Raw genomic sequence first — 13,876 nt, 5'->3', positions numbered from 1 at the left:
CTGTGCAACAGTACTTTGTTTCTTGGCACTCCAGCTGATAAGATTAGAACCCAAAAAGACACAATAGCCAATGGTTGATCGCCTGTCAAATGTGCAGCCAACTCAATCAACATCAGAGTATACTGAAAGATGGACAAGACCTTTAGTGAACCACAGACCATGGGAAAGAGAACCTTTGAGAAATCTAAGAATCCTTTTGGCTACCTGAAGATGTTGCTCTCAGGGATCATGCGTGAATTGGCAGATTTAGTTCACAGCAAAGGCAAAATACGGTCTAGTCCAAGTTAGATATTGTAAACCACCAACAATGGAACGAGATTCAACAGGATTGGACAAGAGAGGCCCAATATGATCTAGTTTCTTAGATCCAAGAGGAATGCAACAAGGTTTTGCACCCTCCATGTTGGGGAATGACAAGTCATCCAATTCTTTTGGTCGCTTTGATCTTTAAAATAATTGAAACCCCTAGATTTCTAAAATGTCGACCTATGCAAATTTGTGCTATTATACAGCTTTTGTGTCTAAAGGTCCAACAAAGTGACACTTTTGTCCTTAAAAGAGTCAAATGGTGTGCATGTGAAAAGAGCTAAAGTTAATTTAAATGAAATATGTGGAAAACTAACAGTCGGGGGAGAATTGGCCAAAAAAATTAATTTAAGTCCTTGATTTTTCAATTACAAAGTTTAAAGCGAAAATCGAAAACTAAGTGAAAGTTTAAAAGAAAAATTGGCAGTTTACTCTTAATATTTAATAGGAATGTTAGACATGTTATATGGATTTCAAACTTCAGTTGAGGGGGAAGGAAATGGATCATCTTTGGATCTCTTCCTCCTAATCAATCAAATTAGGGGATCCGTTCTATTGAAATTTGATTCAACGGCTAAAGTTATTATAACTTTTAAAGTGAGCCCTTGTTTGTAAGTGCATTTTTGCTCACCACCCTATTTATCATGGTTATATGAGTTTGAATTTTGAGATTTGTGTTTATCCACTACACGAATCTTGAAATTCAAACTCATTTAAAGGTAATAAATAGGGTGGTGAGCATACACCACACTAAATGGTGGTGAGCAAAGATGCTCCCATTTGCTCCCATTGTTTGTAATCGTTTGATTACATTTTAATAGCATGAATTCCCTTATTTGGTGGATTATAATAAAGGAATCCAAAAATGATCCCTTTCCGATGGGGAAACCCTTATAGGCTTATCCCCTCTTGAATTTTTTTCCATTGCCTATGAAAGCATTTATTGGAAAATAAAACAACCTTTAATTTATTTCCATGTAACCTTTATCCCCAATATTTCTAAACAAGAGGATAAAATCATTTCCTTCGCACAGTCCTACTCTTCCAAGGTTCTCATTTTGAGGACTTGTGAGTATCAAATGCATATTAACCACAAAATTGTATTAACTTAAATTTAAAGTTGTAAAATATTTGACAACTTAATAAGAGTTTTCTAATGGTTTATGGATTTTAAGTTGGTTTTGCTTTACTAAGTTGTCAAATATTTTAAGCCTTTTGATCTAAACTAATATAATATTGTGGCTAATATACCTTTATGGCCTGTTTGGTGGGCATGATGGTATATGTTGTGATCAATTAAAATAGACTTGTGTTCAGTTCGTTGTTTGTTGTGTCAAAATGTGAGATAAACAGGACTGAGCATAATGAGGTATAGAATCCACAATAGAGTGAGTTGTCTAACATATTTTTATACATATGTTACAAGTCTTATCTTACAAATCTAGGCCAATACAATTCTAACTTGCTCCTCACAGATCCTCAAAATGAAGACTTTAGGAGAGCATGACTCTTCCGTTGCATGGAAGGTCCCTATTGTTCATTTTAACAAAATCGATATTACAATTTGAATTTTCATTAAACCCTCAAATAACACAGTTTACAAATTGCAAACCAAATAGGCCACTGCAGTAAAATACTGTTTACAAAAAATATAACAAAAATGATTATTTGTGGGCCCGCATTTACCAAGGCCCGTGTTGACGGCGGGCTTCATGATTGATATAACTTTCAACGTTCTAAATGTAGGGTATTGGTATCGAGTAGAACTGCGGGTCTCCGTTTTTGAGTTCAGAGCCCGAGAGTTTCTTGTGTGCGGACGCCTATATAAGGCAGCAAACTCATATGGAGTGTGAGAACACAATGAACTTAAAAGCACATCAAATGCAACTTTCGAATCCTAAATGTAGGTACGAGATCCTAAATGTATGAGTTCAAGGGCCACATTCATGAGAGGTTCTTGTGTGATGACACCCATGTAGAGCAGTTGACTCAAAGCGTTGAAAGAATGTGGCGTTCAATGGGATTAGATTGAGGACTCCGCTTTCTTTCCGAGGAGTACTAGATGGTTTTACATGGTCCGAATGTTCGGATCTAAGAATTTCTCCATATTAAGGGCCTTGGATCTCAAGTTTAAGACCAAAATAATCCTTCTTGATACATGTTGCCCCAAAAAATAAGGATAGAACTTGGTTGCTGAAAGAATCAGCAACACCCCTACTGATCACCAATCACAGTATGTCCAACCGTGATTGGTGATCAGCAGGAGTGCTGTTGAATCTTCAGCAGCCAAGTCCGGTTCAAAAAAAAAGCCCACAAACATTTATATTTCACTCTAACCTTTGCAGAACTGTGTTCAACCGTGATTGATGATCAGCAGGAGTACTGCTGAATCTTCAGCAGCCAAGTCCCGTTCAAATAAAAAGGGCACACAAACATTTATATTTCACTCTAACCCTTGCAGAACTTTTTGTTGTTGTAATATCATCCTTGCTACTTTGTTTAAATTTAATCCGTCCGTTAGTTTTTCACCCAACGTTCAAATTTTAAAAAATAATTTGCGCCGTGAATAATGGCAAGAGGCAAACCTGCTTGGAGTTTTCAACTTCTCAGACTGTCACTGTCCACCCAAGTACCGTCCCACACTCCATTATTGCTCGGCAGGCATATAATGCACCCCCCAACAGGACCACGGGCTTGTTTAACCCTAGTAATACTGACCCCACTACGCCAGAATATTTTTACTCACCATTCTTAAGTGATGCTAATGCTCACCTTTATATTTTGAGGACCGTTTCACACTGTATTTTCAAGATCGGTATAGTGAATAAACCTAAATCTCAAAATTCAACTAATCCAACAATGATAAATAAAATGATAAAAATTATCGGCAATGGTGATAACTAATCCATCCATTATGCCGGCCCATTAGTTGGTGGGCCCCAATTGGCTTAAGTCAAATTCAAAATTACTACCATAAGAATGCTAAAGTTCCTACACTTTAGCAGCTAAGTTGACTAAAACAATGTCCACCCCCCATCAACCAAAATACAAATTCCCCTCCCGCGCTTTAGAACCAAAAATTGGCTAAAATGACCATCTTTTAAATTTCAATTGCCGAAATGATTCAACTTCTAATATCTTATTGATATGTCGTCAAATTTTTCTTCATGCATTCGTATTTGATTAATCAGTTTAGCAATTAATATTTGATGTACGGTTATTCAACCAATTTTTCAATTAGTATTAGAATATTGCTCGAATAAGAGAGAACAAAGTTACTACACTCAGATGTTACTAAAAAGTTGTTCATCTTTCTCCCATCTTTCCACCTACGACAAGCTGAAAAGCCAAATCTTTGTACACATTTTCAACCTACTCAGCCTTCCTACTTTCCCACTATTTTTTTCAAGATTTTCATAACATATAATATATAATAATACTTCCTCTCCAAATGCTTCATTTTCACTCACTGTTCTGAGAAATTACCTCTCCAAACTTGAGAAACAGCTGGGCATCCGAGGTGCTCATTGATGGACAATTCAGCATGTGTGGCGTTTTCAGATTCACGTACTCGTCCACGTAGCACGGCAGTTTGGTGATCGGGAGCTGTGACGATGGCGGGTTGGCAGGGGTTGGTTGTTTTGGTGGTGCGGGGGAAGGCATGAGACTGGCCAACACGCGAGTTACTTCGTGCATTGTTGGCCGGTCTGTTGGCTGCCGCTTTGTGCACAGAAGGGCAAGCTGGAAGACCTTCTTCACTAGTCCGAGGTCCGTGCATGTTGGCAAGATCTCGGGGTCTACGGTTTCCATGACAGCATTGCTCTCCGTCTTGGATAATATCTGAGTCAAATTATACGAAGCGTTATGTGAGAAACATTGTTTAAGTTGAATGCATTGTCAAAATACAAGACAATAAGGAACGTGACCTACCAAATGATGGAGATTGGATTCATTGTCTACGGCTTTTCTTCCTGTCAGCAACTCCAGCAGAACAATTCCGTAACTATACACATCGGACTTCTCAGTGAGGCGGGAAGTTCGCGCATACTCAGGGTCTATGTAGCCAATCGTGCCCATTAAGTAAGTAGACGTATGGGTCTTTGAGTGGCATAAGGTCTTGGCAATGCCGAAATCATTTAGATGAGCTTCGAAATCCTTGTCCAATAGAATATTGGACGACTTGACATCCCGGTGTATGATTCGGGGGCTGCAATCATGATGCAGATAGGCAAGCCCTTGGGCTGCTCCAAGGGCAATCTGTAGACGAGTTGTCCAGTCGAGCTTCTTCTTCTTGAAAGGACCTGAGGTGAAAAAACTCAGTAGATAAGGAATTAAAAATTAGTTTCTTTGTAACACCAACAGGCCAACGGCATTCAAGAAACGTGTGAACCTACCATGAAGGTGATCCCAAAGACTGCCATTTTCCATGTAGTCGTAAAAGAGAAGGTTTCCGGAGGAGGACAAGGAGTACCCCTGGAGGCTCACCAGATTCCGATGCTTGATGCTTCCAACTGTCGCAAGTTCTGTCTCAAATTCCTTCATGCACCGATGATACTGGGTGTAGAGTTTCTTGATGGCCACTGGCTTACAATTTTTCAGAACACATTTGTACACTGTACTTGATGCACCGTAACCAATTATATACTTCTCGCTCAAGTTTTCAGTCATCCTCATGATGTCCTCGTACACATGAAGTGCCAAATTCATGTGAAGGATCACCAGCTTCGGATTTGAGTAATTAACTGCTATTTCACAAGCAAATGGAATTGATTAGCTTAAGTTTCTATTACTACATTTAGTGCAGAATAATTATCTTACAGAGGAAATTACCGGGTTTGTCAAATGAACCATCAGAAAAAGGAGTTGGATTATATGGCCGGCATACAGCAATAAGAATCATGAGAAGAATCACCAGGGCCCCAAGAGCAATTCCCAGGATAGCAGGTTTAGATAGTGTGGCTGCAAAAGAAGGAGAAATGAAAAAAGTGAAAATTCTTTGTACTAAAGTATGACATTCAATGACAGACTACGTAGTCGGTCATGTCAAATTGTGGTCCAAACTGTATCAGTTCTCTTTGAAGCTCAGCATGCCACCTGATAGTAATATTTACCTCGCTCTGTTGGACGAGACTCATGACATCGAGAATCGAGCCAAGGGCCACAAAGATCAGGATTTCCAATAAAACTGCAAACAAGAGGTTATATCAGCCAAATATGGGGAAAAATTTAAGCCAAATGGAGTCGCCTGAACCCCTCAAAGCTAAGCTAAATGTTAATGAAATTTTGGAAATATAGTCAGAATCTCTAACCTGTCTGGTGAAAACCTTGAGAAGTTCTTGCTCGTGGGAACGTCGCCTGCCAGGTTGTTGTAAGATACATTTCTGCAAGGATTCAGAGATATTTAGTGCTTCAAAATAAAAGCTGGATAACCCTGCCATCAGACTGAGGACATCAAACAGAAACTCGAATGATTGTAATTGACTCACAGTACAGAAAGGCTGAAGCAGTTTATCAGTGATACCACATCCCCGGATATATTATTGTGCTCTAATCTCCTGTTATATTGTGCATTAACGACACAAATAAAATCAATAAATGTATACAGTAACATTCTACTCTTCTTTCAATGAAAACACTGGTCAAAATTATGGAGATCGGTAAAACTTACAATAAATTCATGTTCTGTAGCTGACTGAGCTCTCGAGGAATTAATCCTGTGAGCTGATTATTTGAAAGGTCTCTGCAAAACAAATGCATCGAGTTTACAGAAGAAAAAGCAGAAAGAATAGAAGAGATTATCGATCTGATTCATTAAAATCAATTATCTTACGAATTAACAAATACATACATTTCCATAACACTCCTTAAATTACCAAACTCCCCTGGAATAAATCCCGTTAAATGGTTTCGACTCAAATTCCTACCACATAAAAATATCAGGTGTCAGAGCATAAAAAGAAAAGAAAAACCATTGCAATAGAAAACCAAGCAGTTGAACTCACAGCTTTAGAAGATGTTCCAAATCCCCAAGTGATGAAGGAATGGTTCCACTTATTTTGTTATTTGAGATATCCCTGTGCGAAAAGTATCCATATATGTTAACAAAAGAAAGGAACACGAGAGGAAAATACTAGGACACTTGATACTTACAAGGTATCCAAGTTACCAATAAAAGACAGCTCGATAGGAATTGGACCACGAAGATAGTTGGAGGACAGATTTCTGAAAATGATAACATTTTTGTCAGAGCAACGAGACAGAAACCGTGATTCATAACTTCTGCTTCATGAACACGAGGAACACGAAGATAAATGTATAACAAAAAGTAAGGTATGTTTTAACCGTAAACCAATGTTTATATTGTTGGAACTTACAAGTAAGTCATACTCTCCAGCCTCTGAAGAGCAGGCGGGATGGTTCCACTCAACTTGTTCCCATGCACATTGCTGATATCAGAATGATAAGGGATAAGCCACTTAAACAAGGTTGATAAGGCAAAGTAAAAACTGAGGTTACGTGCTTACAGGCTGTTGAGATTTGTGCACGAGCTGAGATTATCAGGGATAGGTCCTTGAAGATAGTTGTTCGCAACGTTACTGCAAAAACATTGATTAGTTACTGAAAATTTAGGACATGAGGAAACCATTCTCGCTTTCAAACCTCACACGGCAAGAGAACCTACAGGTCATACAAATCGGTCAGCTTCCCAAGTTCCGGTGGAATATGTCCTGTAAGATGGTTATCATTCAACTCCCTGCATAGGCAACGAAACTCATTTTTCTGAACATTCCTTACAGGTGAAAACAGAAATGGGACCATTCGTCAAATAAAAAAATCATACGCGCAAATAACTACCAAAGAAATACATCCAAAAGCGGAAGTAAGAAAGTTCACATACAAATAATGAAGCTTTGACATCTGTCCAAGCTCTGGGGGGATTGATCCATTAAGCTTGTTAGCATGCAAATACCTATGCAGACAATAGTTGGAGTGAGAACTTGCATCAAGCAACATATAATTTTTTCAATAAAGTTGTTTAGTCAATTATAATCAAATAACATAACGCTCAATATATACAGTTGATAGAAAATTGTTCGTAATGTATTGCTCATTAGATGGAGGCCTACGATCTGAAATTTATTGAGTCATGCGCCGACATACTTTGTAACTATTTCATATTACATGCATACTTACAGTTTCTCTGTATAAGTCAAATTCCCTAGGATAGGAGGGATTGGTCCACTTAAAGCGTTGCTGCTCAAATCCCTGGATTGGGGACGATGAACAGATAAGCCACAAAATATAAAATAAATACAGCAAGGGAGACTTAATAAAACTCTACAAGGTCCAGAAGTATACAGTTAAGCACTTACAATACAGCAAGAGCCTGCATCAGGCCAATCACGGATGGGATAGGCCCAGAAAGTTGATTACCTTGTAATGACCTTGCAAGCACAAAGAAAACAACAAATGTTGTGATGACATGTCAAGATACGGACAATCTCAAAGAAAATTCCATGCACATACAAGGTGGCAACTTGCAGAAACCCGATATTAAACGGAATCCCTCCAGTTAGCTGGTTGTAGGATAGATCCCTGCAAATCAAAACGGACGAATCTTATTTGAATAACCCAACAAACGCAATAGTAGAAAGTTGCTCCATACGTGAGAATGTGAGATGAAATACGTACAAAACCTGGAAGGCAGTGCAGTTCCCTATGTTTTGAGGAATGCTACCAGTCAAGCTGTTATTTCTCACATCACTGGCAAATTGTAGAGAAAGAACATTAGACTGTTAAACTATCCTTTACACAGGAAATATAACATTTTTAAGGAGGCTAGTGGAACGAAGGGGTTATATGTTAACTTACAAATACCATAACCCAGTTAACTGGCACATATCTGAAGAAAGTGTTCCAACTAAATTGTTCCCTCGCAAGCCACTGCAATGGTAAAGGAAATGGTAGTTGAATTGGCATCAAAGCAGAAATAACATCACCGAATGAATGTAGAAACGCTACACAACGAAGAATGAAACGAAAATTTAGCATCAGCAATTGATCAGTCTACAGTCTACTCACAGATACTGTAGAACTTCATTCCAGTAAATAAGCCTTGGTATCTCCCCACTGAGATTATTCTGTGCTAGGTCTCTGGAAGGAGCAATCCAGAATATGAGAAATTCCGTCACGTGTATAAAACAATAATGCATATGATGAAATGTAAGATACTGTATAAAGAACTTACAAAATCTTCAGGTTTGGAATCTGGGACAGCGTTGAAGGAAGTGGTCCGATCAATTGATTATTTTTTAAAATCCTGCCAGTCCAATTAAAATTAAGAATAATATAAAACACATGTAAGTAATATTAATGTATAAAAGTGAGTTTCTTGAAGAAGCTTACAGATTTTCAAGCTGTTTCAACTTGGATATCGAAAATGGTATGTCTCCAAATATCTCATTGAAGGACAAGTCCCTAATAACACCATTTAACGAAACATTCAATCAACTTGGCATTAAAAATGACGAATGTTTAAACAAAATTCTGGTAAAGTTCGAAGAAATTACAGATTTTGCAGTGCTGCGCAGTCACCAATCTCATCCGGGATCTGGCCGGAAAGGTGGTTTCCCCTCAAATCACTAATCAAACAACAAAATGACAATCAATCTCAACCTAAAATCCCACCACAAACTAGAAAAGCTAAAACAATTGCAATGTCTAGAAATGACAATGTGAGACAAAGAGTTACATAGACTGCAGGCTTTCGAGATCTCCGATCACAGATGAGATTTCCCCTCCAAGATTCAAACCTGATAGATTACTGCACACAAAACATTAAAATAATCAAACGTTAATCAAACAAAAAGAACACATGTTTAAGGTAGTATTTAAGAATGTTAATTAAATAAGTCAGCCCCAAAAGGGGAATAAAAAAGGGGATAGTGTTTTCTCACAGTGCAATGACATTGAGAGAGTTATCACATGTGACGCCTCTCCAAACACAGTAATCTAAAGAGGGTGAATCTGTCCATTCATAGAGAACATTGTCCACATCCCTAAATGCCTTCTTTATCCCCAGCAGTGTTCTTCCTTGATCTTAAATATTGACAAAAATTCAAAATCTCAGGCTCCAAAATAATATACAAATGTATATAAAGTGATAAACCCTATGAATTAATTTACTAACTAAACCCTGCTAATCCCAGTTTTTTATTATTTCTCCACATAAATAAAACCCAGATATTTATCCAATGTTTGGCTGCAGAGAAAAGAGGAACAGTGACAGAAAAATGCTTTGGTTGAACTAAAATTTCAAATTTTTGGTGCATTTTCTAGGTACCCAAACACAGGAAAATCCTAACCAGAGCTTGCAGCTCAACCCAGAGAGAATTTCACAAACTTGTTTGGTGACAATTTCACAACCCTGTTTGGCTGCACAGAATGAGGGAACAGTAGAAGAACATAAATGCTTGGTTGAAAGCTCAAAGCAGTCGTGCATTTTCTGGGTGGCCAAACAGAGTAAAAGCCTAAACAAAGCTTGCTACAATGGTACTCAACCCGGAGAAATAATCTCACAAGATTGTTGGGAAAACAGATGGGCTATCCATTGTTTGGCTGCAGAAAAAAGGGGGCAGTAGAAAATAAAATGGTTGGAGGAAAGCTCAAAACTTTCTTGCATTTTCTGGGTACCCAAACAGAGAAAAATCCCAACAGAGTCTGCAACTCACCGTTCTGTGAGTCCCCATAACCGAAGCTCACACACCCAAGAAGAAGAACCAGAAGCACAAACTCCACCTGAAATGCCATTACTGCCCTCCCATCAAACCTCATTTCACAAACTACCCGCCAAACTCCAGTCCCCAAAGAAAACAGAGAATCCGTACACCCCCAAAAGCTAAAAGAATCCCACCTCTTCCTCCTCCTCTCCTTGGACCCGCCTACATTGAACTACCTTTACAAAAACAGAGCTTCCCAAGCTGAGGAACATTTTGGGCAATAAAAAATTCTCCAACCCCTTAAGCTGTGGTATATTTCTTTTCCCTTTCCTTTTTCCCGAAAGTCCTCGATTCGAAGAGAGATATTCAGAATGTGAGAGAGAGAGCTTTTCTTCTTCAACCCATAAAACGAAAGCCTGCAATCGTTCAATCACATCGCTCTGGCAGCTGCGTAGGCCTGTAAATACAACTGTACCGACTAGAGAGGGAGAGTGAGGAGCTAGAGAGAGAAAGGAGAATTATTTTCATGGATAAAGTTAAGAAGCCACATGGCAGACGTCTCAGTCTCCCTCTGTGTTTTCTGCAACATTACTGCTCTCTCTCTCTCTCTCTCTCTCTCTCTCTCTCTCTCTCACACACAAGTTGGGGTCTTCATGAGTCCTTATGCCCGAGCTACCTTATGGTTTGTGAAATGTAATCTCACATCTATTTTTAACTTGCACACCTTTGGTTAGCGATTGAATTAGTAAATCAAATCATTGTTAATTGATAAAAAGCGAGAAAAAAAAGAGAAATTCAAAGTGTGAAAACCACTATTCTTTCATCCTATCATTTCATTTTGTCGCACCAGTCAATGATCAATCTATGTGTAGCACAAGTGTAGATAACATAAAAGTACACTAACATCGATAATTAAAACTAATTATAAAGTTAAGAGTTTGTTTGAAAGTACTTTTAAAATGACTAAAAGCGTTGTTTGTAAAAAATATTTTCACATCAATCTTTAGTAAAAATGCAAGTGAATCATGAAAAAACATTTGAAATACTTCGTATAAGAAAGACATCTTATGCTTCTTGCAAGAAGCACATCACTTATGCAGATAACTGGTACTTCCTATAAGAAACACTTTAAATGATTTTGAAACCTAAAAACATTTTCTCTAAAAGTTTTCTCAATCAGTCTAATAATATTTCTAAACGAGCTCAAAGTTAGTTTGAAGTGCTTTCCGCATTCACCATTAAATTGAAGTAAATTATTATCATGGTTTGGAATGTCATAAAATACATCCACTCAACACATATGGTAATTGAATAAATACCATATAAGGAAAGACAATTTGTGTTGATGAAAGGGAATTCAATTTATGGACCATGATATATGGAATAAAGTTCACAGTTGTATTTCTTGAAAATAGATAAGGAACGAAGAAACACTAATTAAAAACAGAAAACTCCATATAATTTATCATGTTTTCACAAAATCTCTCAAATTAAAGTTTATTTCACGGGAAATGCTAATAAAACTCCCTCAAAAGTAGAACTCTCGATAGACTCTTTGTCATCTCATGTTTTTTGTACAATATTTTACAATATTGGCACAAAAATTAATATTAAACTATAAGATGACAAAAAATATATAAAGCGTTCAACTTTTAAAAGAGTCCGTTAACATTTCTCTTATTTCACCTTCATGTTTGTGAAAGCGACATTGATGTAGCAATCCAACCTAAGTAGTCGCTCTCTAAACGGGATGTTTCACTTTTCAATCCAAAAAAACAATCACCAACTAAAATTTGGTTTGAGTTGCTTTTGTCTTCCACAATGATAAAAGATGTCTACATTTCGTTTAACCACCCGCTACCACAACATTGTTGGAATTTTATTACAAAGTTCTTAAGGGGTGATGATGTATCTTTGTCTATTAGTTTTGTTGATTATTCTGTTAATATAGAGTTATTTTTGTCCAATTTTTACAATAAAAGCCATTGAATTCCTTTTGAAAATTTTCTCATAACTTCAATATCAAAATTCTATATTATTTTTTTTAATTAGCGATATACTATACTTAAACTAATAGTATGAGGAAATAAATTAGTTACGAACTCGTCATTCACAAGATTATATGTAAGACCCTTCAAGAGGGATATCAATGAACTGTAATACTGTGACATTCCTAATTTTTCTTATGAATGCAACATTTCTTAACATATATGCCCTTAAAAGTTAGTCACATGCATTGTATGTGACGAACTTAACCAAAAAAATGTAACACAGTTGATGATTGGGGAAGATTTGCAAGGTTTGAATACTTAAGGGGTTCGAAACGAAACTGAAAGTTTGCAGGGCAAAGTGTCCAAAGGTCAAGAGCATTGCTAAAATAGGATCATAAATATGTGTAATGATTAATAAACTACTAGAGATTTTTCAATGTGTTTGGAACGTATGGCGAAATACTAAATGTTAGTCTACAATTGGAGGAATTTTTTTTCAAGTGTCTCTCTAACTATATGATGATATGTGGTGTTCTGTTTTGTGTTCCGAACACATTGAAAATCTCTTGTAAACCACACATGTTTTGTACCATTAAGGTCCAAATTAAATACTGAAAACAAACCATAGAACTTTGATCATGATTAGAGAATCCACGAATTTAAGATGCAATGCCATTGAAAGTATGGACCTTCCAACCTTCTTGTAAACCACACATGCTTTGGTCCAGCCACAGGCAGGGGACCACTTAACTAGAATTATCTTCCATATAGTCAAAAATAAATTATTAATTTTACAATTGTTAATTTATAAATAGAAAATCATACCTTGCAGTGGTGAATTAGTAAATTAAATAAAGCGACAAAAGGAAAGTAGAATAAGGATTTGGATCCTCACCGGATCCTCTCCTTGGGGATCTTAGGGATTAACGCACGTGGACCGTTGATAAAAAATCGTGCGGTTTTAATTAAATGTTTTTTATATTATTAAAAGTAAAGCATATTTGTTTTGCGTGAAAAATATAAAAAAATGAAAAAATTATGATCACACGATTTTTTATCAATGGTTCACGTGCGTTGATATTTAGGATCCTCAAGGAGGGGATCCAGCGAGGATCCAAATTCGTAGAATAATAGAGTATTACCCAATTTACTCTTGCTAATTATAATATAATAGCGGGTGAAAGTGGGGGATTCCGGTAAATTCCAAAAATTATTTATTCACATCATTTTATCTTTCATAATTACAATATGTATGTTTATAACAAAAATAAATACAAATAATAAAAATGATAAAAAAATAAAAATAAAAATGATAAAAAGGATTTTGAGAATCTTCAATCATATTCGTTCATTGTACATACATATGGTTATAAATCATTATAAATTTTTTTATTTAAAATTGAATATAAATAATACCTGACAAAAATTGACATTACGATGTACAAATGTAATTAAAAAATCTCCAAGATGTTCACAAAAAAGATCCGATAAGAATTCTATCTTTTAATATAAAACAACATCACTCGTTAACGAATTGCATAATATTAAATCACCTATTACAATAACACGTTTGCCACGATACAATTTTGTTTGCGTGCCCGCCTTTATCACTTTGCCTCGGGAAGGCAATTTGTATCCGTCCTCTCATCCCTTAACTCGCCGTCTGATGCCCCGCCATGATTTCTATGGTGTGGGTCCCGCCCGATGGCAAAAGCCTGGTCGAGTGACGACAGCCATTTGACGGCCTCCGTTAACGTTGACGCGAAACGCCGTCGTTTCATTGATTTGTCCAGTCTGCGTATTATAATATTGATTTTTGAGGTTAACAGCCTCGGGCTTTTCGCTAATCCGCGAATGTTT

The 13,876-nt window shown here is 36.9% G+C and overlaps 1 protein-coding gene across 2 annotated transcripts; it reads right to left on the bottom strand.

The window, feature by feature from the left end:
* Positions 1-3,511: 3,511 nt before the first annotated feature.
* LOC126633315 (LRR receptor-like serine/threonine-protein kinase ERECTA) lies at positions 3,512-10,649 on the bottom strand. 2 transcript variants are annotated; one of them, XM_050303891.1, is made up of 27 exons: positions 10,038-10,649; positions 9,264-9,405; positions 9,059-9,130; positions 8,877-8,948; positions 8,713-8,784; positions 8,555-8,626; positions 8,389-8,460; positions 8,179-8,250; positions 7,999-8,070; positions 7,834-7,902; positions 7,680-7,751; positions 7,501-7,572; positions 7,205-7,276; positions 6,989-7,060; positions 6,831-6,902; positions 6,681-6,752; positions 6,457-6,528; positions 6,309-6,380; positions 6,155-6,226; positions 5,975-6,046; positions 5,793-5,861; positions 5,616-5,687; positions 5,418-5,491; positions 5,137-5,265; positions 4,701-5,051; positions 4,237-4,607; positions 3,512-4,146 (listed from the first exon to the last, which is right to left on the bottom strand). In XM_050303891.1, the coding sequence occupies exons 1-27, from the start codon at positions 10,138-10,140 to the stop codon at positions 3,769-3,771; spliced, it is 2,982 nt and encodes a 993-aa protein (XP_050159848.1). In that variant the 5' UTR covers positions 10,141-10,649; the 3' UTR covers positions 3,512-3,768. The 2 variants fall into 2 exon arrangements, with proteins under 2 accessions (XP_050159848.1, XP_050159849.1); XM_050303892.1 differs by having other exon boundaries at positions 4,701-5,048; positions 10,038-10,648.
* Between the last annotated feature and the right edge of the window lie 3,227 nt (positions 10,650-13,876).

The sequence above is a fragment of the Malus sylvestris genome, chromosome 8 (genome assembly GCF_916048215.2).
Source record: "Malus sylvestris chromosome 8, drMalSylv7.2, whole genome shotgun sequence".
Taxonomy (NCBI): domain Eukaryota; kingdom Viridiplantae; phylum Streptophyta; class Magnoliopsida; order Rosales; family Rosaceae; genus Malus; species Malus sylvestris.
Note: the sequence above shows the minus strand (reverse complement) of the source record. Positions and strands in the feature narration are given on the sequence as shown.